Source organism: Mauremys reevesii, linkage group 7 (genome assembly GCF_016161935.1).
Source record: "Mauremys reevesii isolate NIE-2019 linkage group 7, ASM1616193v1, whole genome shotgun sequence".
NCBI classification, from domain to species: Eukaryota; Metazoa; Chordata; order Testudines; family Geoemydidae; genus Mauremys; species Mauremys reevesii.
This window is the reverse complement of record NC_052629.1, coordinates 72,584,083-72,604,076: the sequence shown is the minus strand read 5'-3', so window position 1 is coordinate 72,604,076 and position 19,994 is coordinate 72,584,083. Positions and strand designations below refer to the sequence as shown.

The following is a 19,994-nucleotide window of genomic DNA, read 5'->3' as shown; positions in this document are numbered from 1 at the left end:
AGGGAGAGAGGAGGGTGTGCAGGGGCTGGAGGGGGCAGGAGGAAGTTGTCAGAGTGGGAATTGGGGAATATGAAGATGTAGCAGGGTCAGAGGGATTCTGCAGAGCAGGAGAAAGACTGAGGGGTGTGCTGAGGAAAGGTGGTAAGCAAAGGAGGGATGGGGAGCTTGAGGTGTGGGAGCAGACAGAGGAGAATGCAAGAGAATGTGGGTCCAGAAGGGGAAGGGAGAAGGAGTGGGAATGAGAGGGGGGAGGGAGCGTAGGTGAGTGTAGGGGATGGTGGTGGGGAACAGGAACCTCTGGGGGACGAGAGAGAGAGAGAGAGAGAGGTAGAGAGGTTGATGCTGGGAGGGGGCCAAGGCAGTGAAGAGCAGGACGAGAATGGCAGCTCCCCAATCCCAGAAGTTAGGGGAGAACAAGTAGCATCACCTCTCCAAGGACCAGCAGGAAGGGGCTGCTGCGGGGCTCACACCAAAGCAGAATTTAAATCTCACAGACCAATCCACACATTGTATTTATCAAATCCCATGAGTTGTAAACCAAGATCAGGATTTGGGACTGGCAAAGGGGCGAGGGTGGCAATAGAGACAAGCCATCAGCCTCTCTCCGCCAGCCATGCAGATTTACTATGGACTCTGTGCTCCGCAGGAATAAAAATTTGACCCCTTTTGGAGGGGCATGTTCTGTGCTCCCACCATGGCCCTGGGGCTAGAGTAGCCCCACCGCAGCCCCACTGGGGACGCTGTGCTCTCACCTCCTACCCATCCACACAGCGAACTATCCTGTGCGTCCACCACCCCCGGCAGAGCTGTCCCTAGCGGATGGCGAATCTGGGAGACCGCTCCAGGCTGCACTTTGGGGGGCTCTGCAGGCTGGTGCGATTGGCTAGCGCCACATGGAGGTTGGGTGAACTGCTGGCTGGGGGAGGCTACCCCCAGCCCCGCCCCTTCCACCCAAGGGAGAGCGCGTGTCCTGAAATGCCAGGAGGGGGAGTGCGTGGTGCTGTTGCTACAGTCTCCCCAGCCCCGGAGTGCCGGGAGAGCGTGTGGTGCCACCGCAGCCTCCCAGGCCCCAGGATGGCGGGCGCTGTGGCCCCAGCCTCCTGGAGCCCAGCGGTGCTGCCAAATCGGGGCCTGGAGAGGGGGGAGTGTGGGCGGGGCCACACCTGCCTGTTTGGGGAGGCACTGCCTCCCCTACCTGCTCCCGGCATGGTCAGTCCTGGAAGTGATGTCACTTCCTTCCCAGGCCTCCACCCCCCTAGGGACAGCCCTGATCACTGGGAACCCTATGCTCTCCCCTCAACTGACTCCTTCTTTGCCTGCCCCACTCCCAGAGGCTGTTGTGCCCCTGCTTGCCCCATACTCCTGCTTCCTCCTCCTCCCCCCATACATGTCCCTGGTGTCCTGTGTCTGCCTCAGTTCCCCATGCCCACAGCTCCAGCACTCCAGGGAGCCCCTTCCTCCCTTCCATGGCACTGCTGCATTCTGGACTCTGGATTTTCTCCCCATCCCTGACTCCACTCTGGATTCGCTGCTCCAGGTTTCCCCTGCCTCCCATTCAGCCCCACAACGGGGCTCCAGTTTCAGCTGCTGCTACAGGGATCCCGAAGATAGAAATGCTGGGGTTGCCCGCAGTGGAGGCAGCCCAACACCCAACATGGTGGCGCTGTTGTGGCACAGGCCGCCCTGCCCACTGGCCGCCTGCCCCAGAAGGAACTGATACCAGGAGCCCAGGGGACATTGACCCATGTGGTAATCTGCCACTGCCATCAGTTGAGCACAGGCAAGCCCAATGCTGGGGAAGGAAAAGACGATTACCTATCTTTCGTAACTGTTGTTCTTTGAGATGTGTTGCTCATGTCCACTCCATTCTAGGTGTGCGTGCGCCCATGTGCACAGTTGTTGGAATTTTTTTGCTTTAGCGGTATCCGTAGGGCTGGTTGTGGCATCCTCTGGAGTGCCGCGCTCATGCACCGGTATATGAGGCTCCGCCGACCCTACTCCCTCAGTTCCTCCTTGCCTGCAACTCCGACAGAGGGGCAGGAGGGTGGGTAATGGAATGGACACAAGCAACACATCTCGAAGAAAAATAATTACACAAGGTAGGCAACAATTTTCTCTTCAAGTGCTTGCTCTTGTTGATTCCATTCTAGGTGACTCACAAGCAGTATCCCTGGAGGTGGGCTCGGAGTTCACGGTCGTATGACTTGCTCTACTGCTTTACCGAAGCCAGCATCATCCCAGGCCTGCTGGGAAAGTGAGTAATGGGATGTGAACATGTGGATGGATGACCAGGTAGTGGTCCTGCAAATATCTTGGATTGGCAACTGGGCCAGGAAAGCTGCCGACGAGGCTTGCACCCTGGTTGAATGGGCAGTTACAATCGCCAGCAGTGGCACTTTTGCCTGTTCACAGCAAAAACCGACGCAGGAGGTGATCCATGATGAAATTCTTTGGGCAGACACAGGAAGGCCCTTCATTCTGTCTGTCACCGTGACGAATAGCTACATCTACTTACGGAATGGCTTAGTCCTTTCAATGTAAAAGGCTAGCACCCTTCTGACGTCCAGAGAGTGTAATCTATGCTCCTCAACAGACTTATGAGGTTTTGGAAAGAAGATTGGTAAGTATATGTGCTGGTTGATATGAAACTGCCAAACTACCTTGGGCAGGAAAGCAGGGTGCAGCCACAGCTGGACCTTGTCCTTGTAGAACACTTTGTAGGGTAGCTCCGAGGTAAGTGCCCTAATCTCAGAGACCCTATGGGCTGATGTTATCGCCAAGAGAAATGAGACCTTCCATGTGAGCAGAAGAAGGGAACAAGAGGCCAACGACTTGAAGGAACCTTGACAGTATGAAGTTCAGGACCCAAGGAGGGATGGGATCGAGGACTTGAGGATAGAACTGCTCCAGACCTTTTACAAAACGGACAGTCATGTTGTGAGCAAAGACTGACTTGCCCTGGAATGGAGGTTAGAAGGCTGAAATAGCAGCCAACTGGACCTTGATCGACGAAAGAGACAAGACCTGGAGCTTGAGGTGCAGAAGGTAGTCCAGTATCAACTGCCGTGAGGCCTGTTCAGGCCAAAGACCTTGGTCCGAGGTCCAACACATGAACCGTTTTCATTTGGCCAGGTAGGTTGCCCTGATGGAGGGCTTTCTGCTGCTCAATGTGACTTGTTGGACACAGGCTGAGCACACCTGCTCATCCACAGTCAACCATGAGGCAGCCATGGCATCAGGTGCAGTGCGGCTAGATTCAGGTGCAGAAGCCTGCCGGGGTTCTGAGAAAGCCAGTCCTGTGAGAGCGGTAGCTGCAGTGGAGCCATCACCAAGAGGTCCAGCAGCATGCCAAACCACTGTTGGCCAGGCCAATCTGGAGCTATCAGGATTACCTTTGTCTTGTCCTGCTTTATCTTCATGAGGACTCTTTGGATTAATGGTCCTGGTGGGAAGGCATATAGTACAGCCCCCGACCACAGGAGCAAAAAGGTGTCAGACAGAGAGCCTTTGTCGACCCCGTGAATTGAGCAGAATACATGGACCTTCCTGTTCTGCCTGGACGCGAACAGGTCCACCCATGGAGTTCCAACCTCTGGAAGATCACACTGATCACCTCCGGATGGAGTGACTACTCATGGCAAGATGAGAACATCCAGCTGAGGTGATTTGCTAACACATTCCTGGCCCCTGGAAGGTGTGCTGCCACAAGATGAATGGCATGTTGCACACAGAAGTCCCACGGCCAGAGAGCTTTTTGCACAGGGCTGATGACCTTGCTCGTTGATATAAAACACTGCGACAGGCCAAGTGAACCACTCTGAGCTCTCTGACATTTATGTGAAGCGAGCGATCATCCCAAGACCAACAACCCTGTGTGCTGAGATCGCCCACATGGGCTCCCCAACCCAAATCTGAGGCATCACCAAGGTCATCACTGGGGCTGGGGCTGCGAAGGGATTCCTTTCAACACCGATTTGGGATTCAGCCTCCATTCCAGGGATGACTGTATGTGGTCCGGCATCCTGACTACACAGTCTAGATCATGCCTGTTGGGGACATAGACTGATGCCAGCCATACCTGCAGGGGTCTGAGGTGGAATAGCATATGCCGCACCATGTAAGTACAGGCTGCCATGTGGCCTAACAACCTCAGGTATGTGTGAGCAGTGGTGAGTGGGTGGGTCCTCACAAGTGAGATCAGGTCGGACATAGCTTGGAAATGGGCCTCCGGGAGGAAGGTTCTGACCTACATGGAATCGAGTACCACTCCTATGAACTCTATCCATTGCACTGGTGTCAGGGTTGATTTCTTTTCATTTATTAACAGACCCAGATTGTGACAGGTGGAGCATACCAGATCGAGGCTCCTTTGCACCCGAGATCATCCCTTGATGAGCTAGTCATCGAGGTACAGATAGACCCAAACCCCTCGACACCTCAGGTAAGTGACTTGTGGAGCCATACATTCTGTAAATACTCTCGGGGCCGATTAGAGTCCAAAGGGTAGCGGTGTGAATTGGAAATGGCGTTGGCCCACTACAAAATGGTGGAATCATCTCTGCCCTTGGAAGATGGAGATACGAAAGTATGTGTCCTTCAAGTTGAGGGCAGTGTACAAGTCTCCTGGATCCAAGGAGGGAATGATGGAGGCTAGGGAGACCATGCGAAACTTCAACTTCTTGAGATACTTATTGAGGTGTCACAGGTCCAAAATAGGTCTTGGGCCCCCTTTCACTTTCGGGATTAGGAAGCAGCGGGAATAGAACCCTTTCCCCCTCATTTCTTGAGGGACCTCCTCTACCACCCTCAGCTGTAGGAGGTTCTCTATCTCCTGAACAAGGAGTTGCTTGTGAGAAGGGTCCCTGAAGAGGGATGGGGAAGGTGGTGGTGGGGAGGGGGCAACCGAGAACTGCAGGGTGTAGCCCAAGGACATTATATTAAGGACTCAATGGTCTGAGGTTACTCGTGACCATGTCGACTGGAAGGGACACAGGTAGTAGAGGAAAAGATAGGAGGGTGGATCCTGAGATCTGACTATGGCACTGACCTTGAGCGCACCATCAAAACGCCTGCCTCTGGCCCCAGTGGTGTCTCGCAGGGCCGGGATGTGCGGGTGAGTGAGAGGAAGGGGGTGACAGCGTTTAAACTCTGTCTTCTTCCTTCCTCCTGTATCAGAGGGGTAGCTGTGTTAGCCTGGATCTGTAAAAGCAGCAAAGAGTTCTGTGGCACCTTATAGACTAACAGACGTATTGGAGCATGAGCTTTCGTGGGTGAATACCCACTTCGTCAGATGCATGAAGGCAGTTTGTTTAGAAGAATTCCAGGACCTAGGTGGCCCATTGGGCTGGAACTGTTTTCTCCCCGTCTGCAGCATGTGGAGGCCCAGCAAGCACAGAGCGGCTCAGGAGTCTTTGAGTCCATGCAGCCTCGCATCCATCAGCTCCGAGAAGAGCCCAGTGCCTTCAAAAGGAAGGTCCTGGATGGAGGACTGCATTTCTTAGGACAGACCCAAGATTGTAGCCAAGAGCTGAACCTCATTACCACAGCCAAGGCAACGATTCTGGCAGCTGAATTGGCAGCATCCCAGGCTATCTGGAGGGAGCCCCTTGCCACCGCCTTGCCCTCTTCCCAGATCATGGCAAACTCCTGGCCAAGGTCCTGCGGCAATACTCCTTAAACTTGTTGAGGGAGTCCCACAGATTGAAGTTATACCTCCCCAAAAAAGCCTGGTGGTTGGACACCCAGAACTGGAGACTGGCAATTGAATAAGTTTTCCTTCCAAAGAGGTCCAGTCTCTTGGCATCCTTATTCTTAGGTGTGGCGCTCACCTGACCTTGCCTTCCCCTTTCGTTGGCCACAGATACAACCAGCAACCCAGGGAGCAGGTGTGTATAAAGGTATTCAAACCCCATAGCAGGGACATAATATTTCTTTTCTGCCCACCTGGAGGTGGGCGGAATAGATGAGGGGGTTTGTCTTAGCAAACTTGAGAACCCCTTCATGGACCAGCAACACGACCCGTGCTGGGGATGCAGCTGATAGCATGTCGAAAAGGATGTCCGACTGCTTTGCCAGCTCCTCAGCCTCCAGTTTCAGGTTGGAAGCCACCCTCTTGAGCAGGACCTGGCACTTCTTAAAGTCATCCGGGGGGTTGGCGTGGGAGGGGCCTGCCACCGCCTTGTCTGGTGACAAAGAGGACGAAGGCAACATTGGGGGAGAGGCTGTGGCACTTTACCCCACTGGGCATGGCTCCCTCGGCATTGCCACCTGCTTTTTCCATCCCATGATGGAGTCTGCGCTGTGTTCTGAGCCCACTACCGATGGTGCAGGGAGTGGCTTGTCCAAAGCAGATAGGGAGGGGAGGAGTCATGTGAATAAGGCACCGGCATTATAGGCACGCCCCATGGGTTCCAACAAGGCCATTGGGCAGGCCAGTGGCCCAGCTGCCACACAGCCACCACAGGTGCTGTGCTGGTCTCCAGAGCTGAAGGTGATCGGTGCTTCCTTGGCGAGGGGCTAAACTCCCACTCCAACTCAGACCAATCACCTTATGGGGACCAGGGTGGGGCTGTGGAGTCTTGCATGTGGCGGCTCATTTTTCGGTGTGGGGGACTGGTGCCTGGAAGATGACGACCAACGCCTTTCCCAGGAACAGCACCAAGGACTGTTGCTGAGCAGTCCCGCACTGGCGGACACCGAAGTGTTGAGGGCTGTCTAGGGGATGGGGACCAGGGCGTTCGCTGGTGAGAGGCGTTACCATGCCAGGAATACGGAGACAGGTGCCTTGAATTGGGGGATCCATACCACATTGGTGGAGACCGCAAATGTGGTGCCGGGAATCCGGGCCATTCTGTTCTATTCATTTATTACATTTTGAATGTATTTCCTTTAAATTGCACAGGGTTTTTTTTTGCATTGGTTTTGTTACTCAATTAAATTCTGTTTTTGGAAAACAATTCATCTTTATTAATTCCTAACATATGCTGTAGAATGTTTAACAGTTCTGAAAGCACCCAACTGTTATTGTACAGTGTGACACAACTCATAAGATCCATGACAAAGTGTGATCACAGATGTACAGCAAGAACCACAACATTAGTAGGTGCATTGACAGTGTTATAGTCACACACATACACAAAGCGCCACATTCCTAACAGGCCCTGAAAGAGCACAGCCAGGTACAGCGCAGTCCACCACAATGTCTTACTATGGCTCACTGTTAAAGCGCTCCTTCAGACCCTTCTTGAGACGGATAGCCCCGTGTTGAGCTCTTCTAATAGCCCTTGTGTCTGGCTGTTACGACTCAGCAGACATCCACTCCACCTCTCCCCTCCTCCTTGGTGGCAACATTTCCTCCTTTGCGTCACAGATATTATGCAGGATGCAGCAGGCAGCTATTCCTTTTGGGAAATTTTTCTCATAGAGATCCAATCTTGTGAGTACACTATGGCATCAATACTTAAATCTACCAAACGCACATTCAACTGCCATTCTGCACCTACTGATCTGGTAGCTGAATCATTCTTTGCTGCTGCCAAGGTGGCTTGTGCATGCTTCATGAGCCAAGAGAGCAAGGGGTAGGCTGGGTCTCCCGGGATCACTATTGGCATTTCAACACCGCCAATGATAATCCACTACTTGGGAAAGAAAGTCCTTGTTTGCAGCTTTCTGAATAGTCCTATGTTCTTAAAGATGCGAGTATCATGCATCTTCCCTGACCAGTCACCACTGATGTCAGTGAAGCATCCCCAGTGATCCACTAACACTTGCATAACCATAGAAAAGTAGCCCTTTCTATTGATATGCTCTGTGGCAAAGAGGGCTAGTGCCAAAATAAGGACGTGCGTGCCTTCGATCACTCCACCACACTTTGGGAAGCCAACTGCTTTAAATCCATCCTTTATGTCCCGCACATTGCAGAGAATCATAGTCTGTGTAGCAGGAGACAATTAGTGGCCCTTGCATTACAACAGCATCCACAGTGGATTTTCCAACTCCAAAATGATGCCTCTCTGATCTGGTGTTGCAAGTTTCCACAATGCGATCACCATTCACTTCTCCACTGTCAGTGCAGCTCTCATTTTGGTGTCTCTGCGCTGCAGAGATGGGATGAACTTGGCACTCAGATCCACGAATGTGGCCTTGCGCAGTCAGAAGTTCTGCAGCCAGTGTTCATTACCCTAAATTTGCATAATGATGTGATCCCACCAGTCAGTCAGTGCTTGTTTCTTGGGCCCAGAAGTGGCACTCCAGCATTTGTAGCTGTTCTGTGAACACCTCCACCAACCTTGAAATGGTTTTCACTATGTCCTGAATCAATGTGTCCACTACTAAGCTGGCATGTGCTCACTGATGCAGTTCTTGCAGCTCTGCTAATACCAGAAGGTTGTGCACCCTGTGCTTGCAACACTCATGACAATAGTGTAAAGTTGTGCAAGTTCCATGCTTCTAGCAGAGATGGCGGACAGCAAGGAGAACCACACAGGTTCATGGGATTTTTTTTTAAGTGTGAAAATTATGGGATATGGATGATAGTTTTTGTTCCTATTCAACTATATTGGTTGGGGTGTAATTTTAAACCAAAAGAGTTTATTAGGATATGTCTACATCAGAAATGCTGCAGCTGTGCTGCTGAAGCACTGTAGTATAGATACTTACTACAGTGATGGGAGGGGCTCTTCTGTTTTTATATGGAGATATACCTATCTCATAGAACTGGAAGGGACCCTGAAAGGTCATCAAGTCCAGCCTCCTGCCTTCACTAGCAGGACCAAGTACTGATTTTGCCCCAGATCCCTAAGTGGCCCCCTCAAGGATTAAACTCACAACCCTGGGTTTAGCAGGCCAGTGCTCAAACTACTGAGCCTGCTAAACCCAGGGTTGTGAGTTTAATCCTTGAGGGAGCCACTTAGGGATCTGGGGCAAAATCAGTACTTGGCCCTCCCTCCAGCACACTGGACTCCTGGTGGTACTGACTGGTAATGCTGTAAACCAGAACTGTAGCCAAAAGTTGTACCAGGTTCCTAAGTCTTTTTCCCTTTTTTGCATCTGCCTCCACCATGAAGGCAAAAATACCCAGGGAATAAGTAATTACCTCAATACATTTTATACTCCGGGATCGTGGCTATTTGGGGTTTGAAAAGGTAGCTTACCATTCCCAACAGAGTGCTGGCTGCTTGTCCAACCACTAGTCGATGAAGCAGATTCCACTTCTAAGATGCTGCTGCTGTGTGACTTTGGGATGTTACGCCAAGCAGGAACCAACCCACCTGCTCGCTTCATATGAGAATCCCTTAAAGAAGAGGAGGGAAAACCAATGGATTAACATCTGGCCAATCTTTTCAGGGGATGGAGGGGTATAGGGTACTGGGGAGAGGGACTAGACAGCCCTACATTTTTCCAATCTGGCAATAACATTTCATCTTCACCTTATTTTCAGTCTCAAAAGAGAAGGTATTTTAAAAGGATTCTATGGGAAAATCCCAGGGAGGGAAAAAGAGTCCACCTCTTAATAAATGATATTTTCTAAAGATTTTATTCTTTGACATAGGAATCTGGGCTCTGTTTCTTGGTCCCCAAGTGTAAGAATTATCTCCCTTATTCCCAAACATACCAAAACTATAACCTCCAGTCATGCATTTTCTGCAAGAGGGATCATATAAACTGCATCAAAACTTCCAAACACCAGTTCCTCTTGATTTTGGCACTAAGGCCTGGTCTACACTGTGGGGGGAATCAACTTAAGATACGCAACTTCAGCTATGAGAATAGCGTAGTGGAAGTTGACCTATCTTAGGTTGACTTACCTCGCGTCCTCACGGCACAGGGGTGACTGTCGCAGCTCTCCCATCAACTCCGCTTCCGCCTCTTGCTGCGGTGGAGTGCAGGAGTCAACGGCAGAGTGACTGGGGATCGATTTATTGCGTCTACACTGGACACGATAAATCAATCTCCGATAGATGAATCACTACCCGCTAATCCGGCGGGTAGTGTATACGTACCCTTCGTCCCCTTATTTTACAAAAGGGTAAAAAGAGCTCTCAAAAGGAATGATGGTGAATGTGGCTCCTTGCAGAACACAGCTTACAGAAAATAGCAACTGCAGCTATGTCACAATCTGGCCTTTTTCTACAAGTATCACTGTATAGATCCTCAATTCCTGGAAACTACAGAGATGAGGGAATTTCTCTACTGAAGATGACACATCTACCAATGTGATATATGCCATCATGTGCCAGCAATGCCCCCCTGCCATGTACATTGGCCAAACCGGACAGTCTCTACACAAAAGAATAAATGGACACAAATCAGACTTCAAGAATTATAACATTCAAAAAACCAGTCGGAGAACACTTCAACCTCCCTGGTCACTCAGTTACAGACCTAAAATTCACAATTCTTCAACAGCAAAACTTCAAAAACAGACTCCAACGAAAAAATGCAGAACTGGAATTAATTTGCAAACTGGACACCACTAAATTAGGCTTGAATAAGGACTGGGAGTGGATGGGTCATTACACAAAGTAAAAAGTATTTCCCCATGCTAATTTTCCCCCTACTGTTACTCACACCGTCTTGTCAACTGTTGGAATTGGGCCATCCTGATTATCACTACAAAAGTTTTTTTTTCTCCTGCTGATAATAGACCACCTTATTTGATTAGTCTCATTAGAGTTGGTATGGCAACACCCATTTTTTCATGTTCTCTGTATGTATACATGTCCTACTATATTTTCCACTGCACGCATCTGATGAAGTGGGCTTTAGCCCATGAAAACTTATGCCCAAATAAATTTGTTAGTCTCTAAGGTGCCACAAGTATTCCTCATTCTTTTTACTGGTTCCTTAGGGTATGTCTACACTACAAGAGTAGTTCGATTTAACTTAGGTCGAATTTGTGGATTCGACCTTATGAATTCGAATTTGTGTATCCACACTAAGGACACTAATTCGACTTTGTGAGTCCACACCAACGGGGCAAGCGTCGACATTGGAAGCAGTGCATTCTGGGCAGCTATCCCACAGTTCCCGCAGTCCCCGCTTCCCATTGGAATGCTGGGTAGAGCCCCCAATGCCTGCTGGGGGAAAAATGTGTTGAGGGTGGTTTTGGGTAACTGTCGTCATTCAACCGTCACTCCCGCCCTCTCTCCCTGAAAGCGCTGGCGGGAAATCTGTTACCGCACTTTTCTGGTCAGTGACAGCGCGGACGCCACAACACTGCGAGCATGGAGCCCGCTGCGATCATCGCTGCACTTATGGCCGTTGTCAACTCCTCGCACCTTATCGTCCACCTCTTCCACAGTCAGCTGCTGAGAAATCGGGCGAGGAGGCTCCGGCAGCGCGGTGAGGACATGAAGTGTCAGAGTGGCACAGACCTCTCAGAAAGCACGGGATCCCGCGCCGCGGAGATCATGGTGGCAATGGGTCACATTCATGCTCTGGAACGGCGATTCTGGGCCCGGGAAACAAGCACGGACTGGTGGGACCGCCTAGTGCTGCAGGTCTGGGATGAATCACAGTGGCTGCGAAACTTCAGGATGCGTAAGGGCACTTTCCTTGAACTGTGTGACTTGCTGGCCCCTGCCCTGAAGCGCCAGGACACCCGGATGCGAGCAGCCCTGAGTGTGCAGAAGCGAGTGGCCATAGCCCTCTGGAAACTTGCAACGCCAGACAGCTACCGGTCAGTAGCGAACCACTTTGGCGTGGGCAAATCTACCGTGGGGGTTGCTGTGATGCAAGTAGCCCACGCAATCGTTGACCTACTGCTCTCAAAGGTAGTGACCCTGGGAAACGTCCAGGTCGTCATAGATGGCTTCGCCGCGATGGGATTCCCAAACTGCGGTGGGGCTATAGATGGCACTCACATCCCTATCCTGGGCCCACCAGGCCAGCCAGTATATTAACCGAAAGTGATACTTTTCAATGGTGCTGCAAGCACTGGTGGACCATAGGGGACGTTTTACCAACATCTACGTCGGGTGGTCGGGCAAGGTTCATGACGCGCGTGTTTTCAGGAACTCTAGTCTGTTTAGACGCCTGCAGGAAGGTAGTTTCTTCCCGGACCACAAAATAAGTGTTGGGGATGTGGAGATGCCTACAGTGATCCTCGGGGACCCAGCCTACCCGCTAATGCCCTGGCTCATGAAGCCCTATACAGGCGCCCTGGACAGTGACAAGGAGCTCTTCAACTACCGGCTGAGCAAGTGCAGAATGGTGGTGGAGTGTGCTTTCGGACGTCTCAAGGGGAGATGGAGGAGCTTACTGACTCGCTCGGATCTCAGCGAAACCAATATCCCCATTGTTATTGCAGCTTGCTGTGTGCTCCACAATCTCTGTGAGAGCAAGGGGGAGACCTTTATGGCGGGATGGGAGGTTGAGGCAAATCGCCTGGCTGCTGATTACGCTCAGCCAGACACCCGTGCGATTAGAAGAGCCCAGCGGGAAGCGCTGTGCATCCGGGAGGCTTTGAAAGCTAGGTTCCTCAGAGAGCAGTCTCTTTACAGAGAAGCTGAACCTGCCCCTGTTTCAGTTACTATTGACTTTTTTCAGCGGTTACATACCCCGTTCACCAGGTTTCCCCCCTTCCAACAGACGTTTAAAAATAAAGTTATTGGAACATTTTTAATTAACAAAGTTTTCTTTACTAACGAATTCGCGTTAAAGGGTTCAAACAGGGACGCAGACTGTGGTGGGTACAGTGTGCAGTGATGTACAGACCGCTTCTACACTCGAGGACTGACAGGTTCCTGCTCCTACAGCGGTCTCTGTGGGGAGGACGGTTACAGGAGGGTGTGCAGGAAGGGGTGGGTTTGCAGGAAGGGGTGAGGGATGTGTGGGAAGGGTGAGTAGGTGTAGGGGGATGATGGCTCTGGCTGGGGCTCAGGGCATCGGAGAGGTTCATGGCTAGGGTGGAAGGGCATGGTAAGGGCAGCCTGCCTTGCCATTTGTGGATGCCAGGCGCTCGGACCTGGGGCAGCATACACCTCCCAGACTGACCTGGGGCAGCAGACACCTCCCAGAGTGACCTGGGTGCCTAGTGACTGCACTCTGTGTGTGACCTGCTGTTGATCCTGCCCCCATGTCTGTACCCTGGTAATGGTGGCTGTCCTATGCAATTAACAAACCCCTATCTCCCCTTCACACAAAGTCTTCTGCAAAGAAACATGACGGAAACAGTAATGAACAGCAAATTATTTTTAATACTCAACTACACAGTTGGGGGATGAAACTGGGATTTTGGATTGGGTGAGCCAGGAAGGGAAGCAATTCTCATACTTTAGGGAATGAGAGCTGTTTGGTACATGAGCGCTCTGCTGGGGTGGAGTGACAGTTTTCACGGCCCCTAGCGCCCCTCCTTCTTGTGATTTTGGGTGAGGGGGGGACAGGACTTTGTGGCGGGAGAGGGCGGTTGCAGATACAGTTCAGGGGGGCTCTCTGCTCCTGCCTGCAGAACATCCACAAGGCGCCGGAGCGTGTCCGTTTGCTCCCTCATTAGTCCAAGCAGCGTTTGAGTCGCCTGCTGGTCTTCCTGCCGCCACCTGTCCTCCCGTTCGCTGTGTGAGCGCTGCTGCTGAGAGAGGGTCTCCCTCCACTGGCTCTGCTGGGCCGCCTCGGCTCTGGAGCAGGCCATCAGTTCAGCGAACATCTCGTCCCGAGTCTTTTTCTTTCGCCGCCTAATGTGCGCCAGCCTCTGTGAGGGGGATGCCGGGGCAGTTCGGGAAAGAGCCGCAGCTGTGTGATGGGAAAAAGGAAGTGATTTCCTTGCAAAGATACATGTTTGCGAACAGTGAACACAGTCTACTCAGTTTCTGTGAACAAGACGATACAGGGCACCTATCTCGTGTGCTCTCAGGACAAGTTCGAATTTTCGGCATTCGCTTTCATTGCCTGGGGTCTTGCACTGGAGATCGGACAAGCGGGGCAGGACAGCAGAATCCGTGTAGCAGCCAGGCCTGGTAAGCCGTAAACTTTAGGCTGCTTAACAGTTAATGGATAGCAGTGCCCTCCTGCTGCAGGCAATCTGGAAAGCATAAAGTCTGACCCTGTTCCAGCCCCTCGCGGCTGTCCCCGGGAAAGATCCCTGTATGCTTTTCCTCTGCAGCCTCCATCACGTGGCTGTTAAACGACGGTCATTGTTATGCAAAGGAAAAGTCAAGCATTCACAATAGTAACATTACAGTAATTCCCCTAATTAGATGCAGCAGTCGCCGAGCGAGATCACCCTGAGGCGGGTCACTAGGAGAGACAGAGAGTGCATGCTGCATGAATCCCTGCACAGACCAGGGCCCTATGCTGCCATGCTGGTCGAGGCAATGCTCCCACTGTACCTCAGGATGGCCTGGCGCGGAAGAGTGTGCTTCCACGGAGCACCCAATAAGGCACCTCTCCCCAGGAACCTCCTGCGGAGGCTTTTCGAGTACCTCTACGAGAGCTTCGTGGAACTGTCCCAAGAGGATTTCTGTTCAATCCCTATATGTATTGACCTTCTTTTCATATAGTTTTTATTCCTGTTTTTTAAAAAATAAATGTTTACATGTTTATAGCACTTACCGACTGATCCTTCCCCTGATTCAGAGTCCGGGTTAACGGCCGGGGAGGGTTGGTAGGGGATCTCTGTGAGGCTGATGAAGAGATCCTGGCTGTCGGGGAAAGCAGTATTGTAAAGCGCTGTCGCCTGCCTCGTCCTCCACAAACCCTTCCTCATCTTCCCCATCGGCGAACATCGCAGAGAAACTGCCCGTCGACACTATCCCATCCTCAGAGTCCACGGTCACTGGTGGGGCAGTGGTGGCAGACCCACCGAGAATGGCATGCAGTGCCTCGTAGAAGCGGCATGTCTGGGGCTGGGCTCCGGAGCGTCCATTTGCCGCTTTGATTTTTTGGTAGCCTTGTCTCGGGTCCTTGATTTTCACGCGGCACTGCGTTGCATCCCGGCTGTATCCTCTGAGTGCCATGGCTTTGGAGACTTTCTCGTAGGTCTTTGCATTCCGTTTTTTGGAGCGCAGCTCCGGCTGAACTCATCGCCCACACAGCGATCAGATCCAAGACTTCCCGGTCAGTCCATGCTGGGGCCCTCTTTCTACTCTGAGATTCCCTGGACTCCTCTGCTGGAGAGCTCTGCATCGCTGCCAGTGCTGCTGAGCTCGCCCCAATGTCCAACCAGGAATTGAGATTCAAACTGGCCAGACAGGAAAAGGAATTCAAATTTTCCCAGGGCTTTTCCTGTATGGCTGATCAGAACATCTGAGCTCGGACTGCTGTCCAGAGCGTCAACACAGTGGTGCACTGTGGGATAGCTCCCGGAGCTACTAAGTTCGATTTGCATCCACACCTAGCCTAATTCGACATAGCCATGTCGAATTTAGCGCTACTCCCCTCGTCGGGGTGGAGTACCGAATTCAAACTAAAGAGCCCTCTAGGTCGAACTAATTAGCATCCTGGTGTGGACGGTTGCACGGTTAAATCGAATTAACGCTGCTAAATTTGACATAAACTCCTAGTGTAGACCAGGCCTTAGAAGACCCTAAGCAAGTAATACATGCCAAAACCATGCTCTGGAGAGTTAACTGTTCCGAACAAATTTTTAAGATCTACACAAACAACTCTTGTAAAACCCTAAGTGTGATCTCCTTTTATTCAGTAGTCACAGGCACCAGAGATGAAGGTTGAAAAGTATATTTATTTATTAGGGCTGTCAAGCGATGAAAAAAATTAATTTCGATTAATAGTGATTAATTGTCCTGTTAAACAATAATAGAATACCATTTATTTAAATATTTTTCTACATTTCTACAATCTCAAACTTTAGAGCCTACAAGTCCAATCAGTCCTACTTCTTGTTCAGATAATCACTTAGACAAACAGGTTTGTTTACATTTGCAGAAAATAATGCTGCCTGCTTCTTGTTTACAATGTCCCCTGAAAGTGAGAACACGCATTTGCATGCCACTGTTGTAGCTGGCATGCCAGATGTGCTAAAGATTATTTCCCTGGATGCTTCAACCATCATCCCAGAGAACAGTGTTGCTCTTTTAAGACTTCTGAAAGCATTCTCCAAACCTTGTCCCTCTCAGATTTTGGAAGGCACTTCAGATTCTTAAACCTTGGGTCAAGTGCTGTAGCTATCTTTAGAAATTTCACATTGTATCTTCTTTGCATTTTGTCAAATTTGCAGTGAAAGTGTTCTTAAAATGAACATGTGCTGTGTCATCATCCGAGACTGCTATAACATGAAATATATGACAGAATGAGGGTAAAACAGAGCAGGAGACATACAGTTCTTCCCCAAGGAGTTCATTCACAAATTTAATTAGCGCATTTTTTTTTAATGAGCATCATCAGCATAGAAGCATGTCCCCTGGAACAATGGCCAAAGCATGAAGAGGCATATGAATCTTTAGAAGCAGCAAAGAATCCTGTGGCACCTTATAGACTAACAGATGTTTTGCAGCATGAGCTTTCGTGGGTGAATACTCACTTCTTCGGATGCAAGCAGTGGAAATTTCCAGGGGCAGGTGTGTATATATAAGCAAGCAAGTAGCAAGCTAGAGATAACGAGGTTAGATCAATCAGGGAGGATGGGGCCCTGTTCCAGCAGCTGAGGTGTGAAAACCAAGGGAGGAGAATCTTTAGTGCATCAGGAACATAAATATCTTGCAATGCCAGCTACAACAGTGTCATGTGAGCGCCTGTTCTCACTTTCAGGTGACATTGTAAATAAGAAACAGACAGTATTGCTTCCCGTAAATGTAAACAAACTTGTTTGTCTGAGCAATTAGCTGAATAAGTAGGACTGAGTGGACTTGTAGGCTCTAAAGTTTTACATTGTTTTGTTTTTGAGTGCAGTTATGTAACAAAAAAAAATCTACATTTGTAAATTGCACTTTCTTGATAGAGATTGCACAACAATACTTGTATGAGGTGAACTGAAAAATATTTCTTTTGTTTATCATTTTTACAGTGCAAATATTTGCTGTACACTTTGTATACTATGATGCAAATGAAATCGATACATTTGAAAATGTAGAAAAACATCCAAAATTTTTAATACATTTCAATTTGTATTCTATTGCTTAACAGTGTAATTAATCACAATTAATTTTTTTATCACAATTTTTTTTTAGTTAATCGTGTGAGTTAACTGTGATTAATTGACAGCCCTATTATTTATGCATGCTATTTATTCTAAACCACTTAGGAGGTCCCAACGAAGTCCTCAAGCAGACATGGTCTCATGTCAGTCCATTAACAGTACAAATGCTCCAGATCAGAGCCTGACACAGGGATTCTCACTGTCAGACAGTAATTTAACTGAGACAAAGATAACAGTGCAGATTAACTCTTGACATGGAAAGCACAGTGATAGACAACTTCTAAATTTAAAACAAACTGTCTCCTTGATGCCAGCATCCTGCAACTTCAGTTTTTGACAGAGCCTAAAGACAGAGCTCTGTATTTACATCCATCTTCTTAATCCCAATTCCCCCCTGTAGCTGGTTGAGACACACTCCTGAAATCGTTCCTCTCAATCATGAACCATACGAATTAATGACCATCCAAAAAGGGAAGACTGCGGTGGCACAATATACCCAGCTTCCTATTTCCCATAATCTACCTGCATCGCAGTCTACAAGAATTGCAGGCTGGGATTGAAGGTCAATACTTAAGTTTCTTATTGTAGAATTACAGTTTAGTTCTCAGAGGTCCTAGTGTACAGGGCCATAAGACAAGCAAAAGTCCAAGAGTGCACTTCATTAAAATCTACCTGTGTGTGCTTGAGCTCTCAGACAAGGGCATGTCCAGACTGACTGGGCTGTTGCTGTTGCGTTCACTGCTCTCATAGCCAGATTCCATCCTTTGGATCAGACGAGGATGCTGATCCATCAGGTGCTGGGTGCCCCGACCTCGACCCCAGTGCTTATACCTGATGTTTAGCTGGTTTGGCCTTGTTCCTTGAGTTGCTGGTTCCTTCAGCTCATCCTCTGCAAATTCCTTGGCTGTCAAAAGAAAAAAATATGGGATGGCAGAAGAGTCAGGTTTAATTCCATCAAGTTACCTGCTAGTATTCTGAATTCTTAACCACGTTTAAACCAAATGTGCTGCTTCTGTGTTCAGGGATCAAATTGTCCAGACAATTTCAAGAAGCCTAGACAATATCTTTATAGCATCTCTAAAAACAAAGTAATTTCCAGAGGATCAAGGGAAATAAAGCTTTAGTCTCATGTGGATTCTCCCCAAACTAATTTCTTTTTAAATACCTGCCATTTACTGGAACCTGCTTCATCCAAAGGAGAACAAAATCTATGAGCCAGGAGTTTGACTCATCCCTGTCAGGGTGAATATAGTAAAAGCCAGAAAGAGGGATATAGTTCACTAGAGGAAGGGAAAGAGAAAAGACGGTTAATCACCGTTGTAACTGTTGTTCTTCGAGATGTGTTGCTCATATCCATTCCAGTTAGGTGTGTGCGCGCCGCGTGCACGTTTGTCAGAAGATTTTTACCCTAGCAACACTCGGTGGGTCAGCTGGGCGCCCCCTGGAGTGGCGCCGCTATGGCGCCAGATATATACCCCTGCCGACCCATCCGCCCCTCAGTTCCTTCTTACCGCCCGTGTCAGTCGTTGGAACAGTGGAGCACGGCTTAGCTGACCTCCACTTCCCTAGCTACTCGTAGTTTCTCTCGTTAATTCTGTTTATATAGTTCAGATTTATATAGTTGTAGTTTAACTTTATTCGTTTGTAGTATAGTTAGTGTATTGTTCACAGGGGTTCGGGGATTATCCCCTTCCCCGCACTCGGTGCCGGGTACTATGCCCGGTTCACAGGGTTTCAAACCATGCTCGGCCGGCCATAAGCCGATGCCGACAAGAGATCCTCTCAAGTGCCTCGAGGAATCTCACCTAACAGAGAACAAAAGGGGAGCGGGACTTCGTCTCAAGCAGCTCCTAAGAGCAGCAGCTCTTACTCCTCTGCCCTCGAGTGCTGGTCAGTCTTCAAGAAGCGCTCCCTCGGCATCGGATCGCCGGTACCGCCAAGGCCTCTCGGCACTGGCCGTCGCCGGCACCGACATCCGCTCAGCACGGATCCCTCTCCTGGAGGATGAAGAGGCACAAGACTCCTGCTGCGTCCGAGCCGCCTGCTTCGCAGCCTGAGCGCTATACTAAGTTGGACCGCCCGGCACTGATACCTGCCGTGGCACCGACAATATCGGCACCGTCGCCTCCGGCCACGCAAGAGCCGTCGAGTCCAGTGCCTGAAAGCTCCCCGGTACGAGCCGTGGTTGAGCTCACTATTAACCTTGTGCAGTAATTGAGGTTCTTCAAGATGGTTGTCTCTGTGGGTGTGCCACTTTAGGTGTCTTGATGCCCTGCGCTTGTAATTTAAGATTTGTGGTAGCAGTGCCCGGTTGGGCCGCACATGTGCCGTAGCCATCTCACACTGCTCCAAGCAGTTACATAGTGGTGTGCAGCCAACCATTCCCATTCCCTCTCTACTCCAGAGAATCTACATGAAACTCTGAAGTAGAGGGTGGGTAGTGGAGCACCCATAGGGATGCTCATCTTGAAGAGCCTCAGTTACTGCACCAGGTGAGTAACCTCCTCCTCTTCTTCAAATTGGAGGATTGGACCAAAAGAAATCTAATGAGGTTCAACAAGGACAAGTGCAGAGTCCTGCACTTAGGACGGAAGAATCCCATGCACCACTACAGGCTGGGGACCAACTGATTAAGCAGCAGTTCTGCAGAAAAGGACCTGGAGATTACAGTGGATTAGAAGCTGGATTTGAGTCAGCAGTGTGCCCTTGTTGCCAAGAAGGCTAACGGCATATTGGGCTGCATTAGTAGGAGCACTGCCAGCAGATCAAGGGAAGTGATTATTCCCCTCCATTCGGCACTGGTGAGGCCACATCTGGAGTAGTGCATCCAGTTTTGGGTCCCCCACTACAGAAAGGAGGTGGACAAATTGGAGAGGGTCCAGCGGAGGGCAACGAAAATGAT

General features: G+C 49.9%; 1 protein-coding gene across 17 annotated transcripts in view; it reads right to left on the bottom strand.

Annotated features, from left to right (window-relative positions):
* The window catches only part of USP54 (ubiquitin specific peptidase 54), a 257,870-nt gene that overhangs the window by 29,771 nt on the left and 208,105 nt on the right, over nucleotides 1-19,994 (bottom strand). For all 17 annotated transcript variants that reach the window (XM_039546273.1, XM_039546285.1, XM_039546286.1 and 14 more), the window contains 2 exons: nucleotides 17,765-17,996; nucleotides 9,153-9,292 (listed from right to left, as the gene is read on the bottom strand). In XM_039546273.1, the coding sequence (XP_039402207.1) occupies nucleotides 9,153-9,292; nucleotides 17,765-17,996 (372 nt within the window). The remainder of the gene's footprint in view (nucleotides 1-9,152; nucleotides 9,293-17,764; nucleotides 17,997-19,994) is intronic.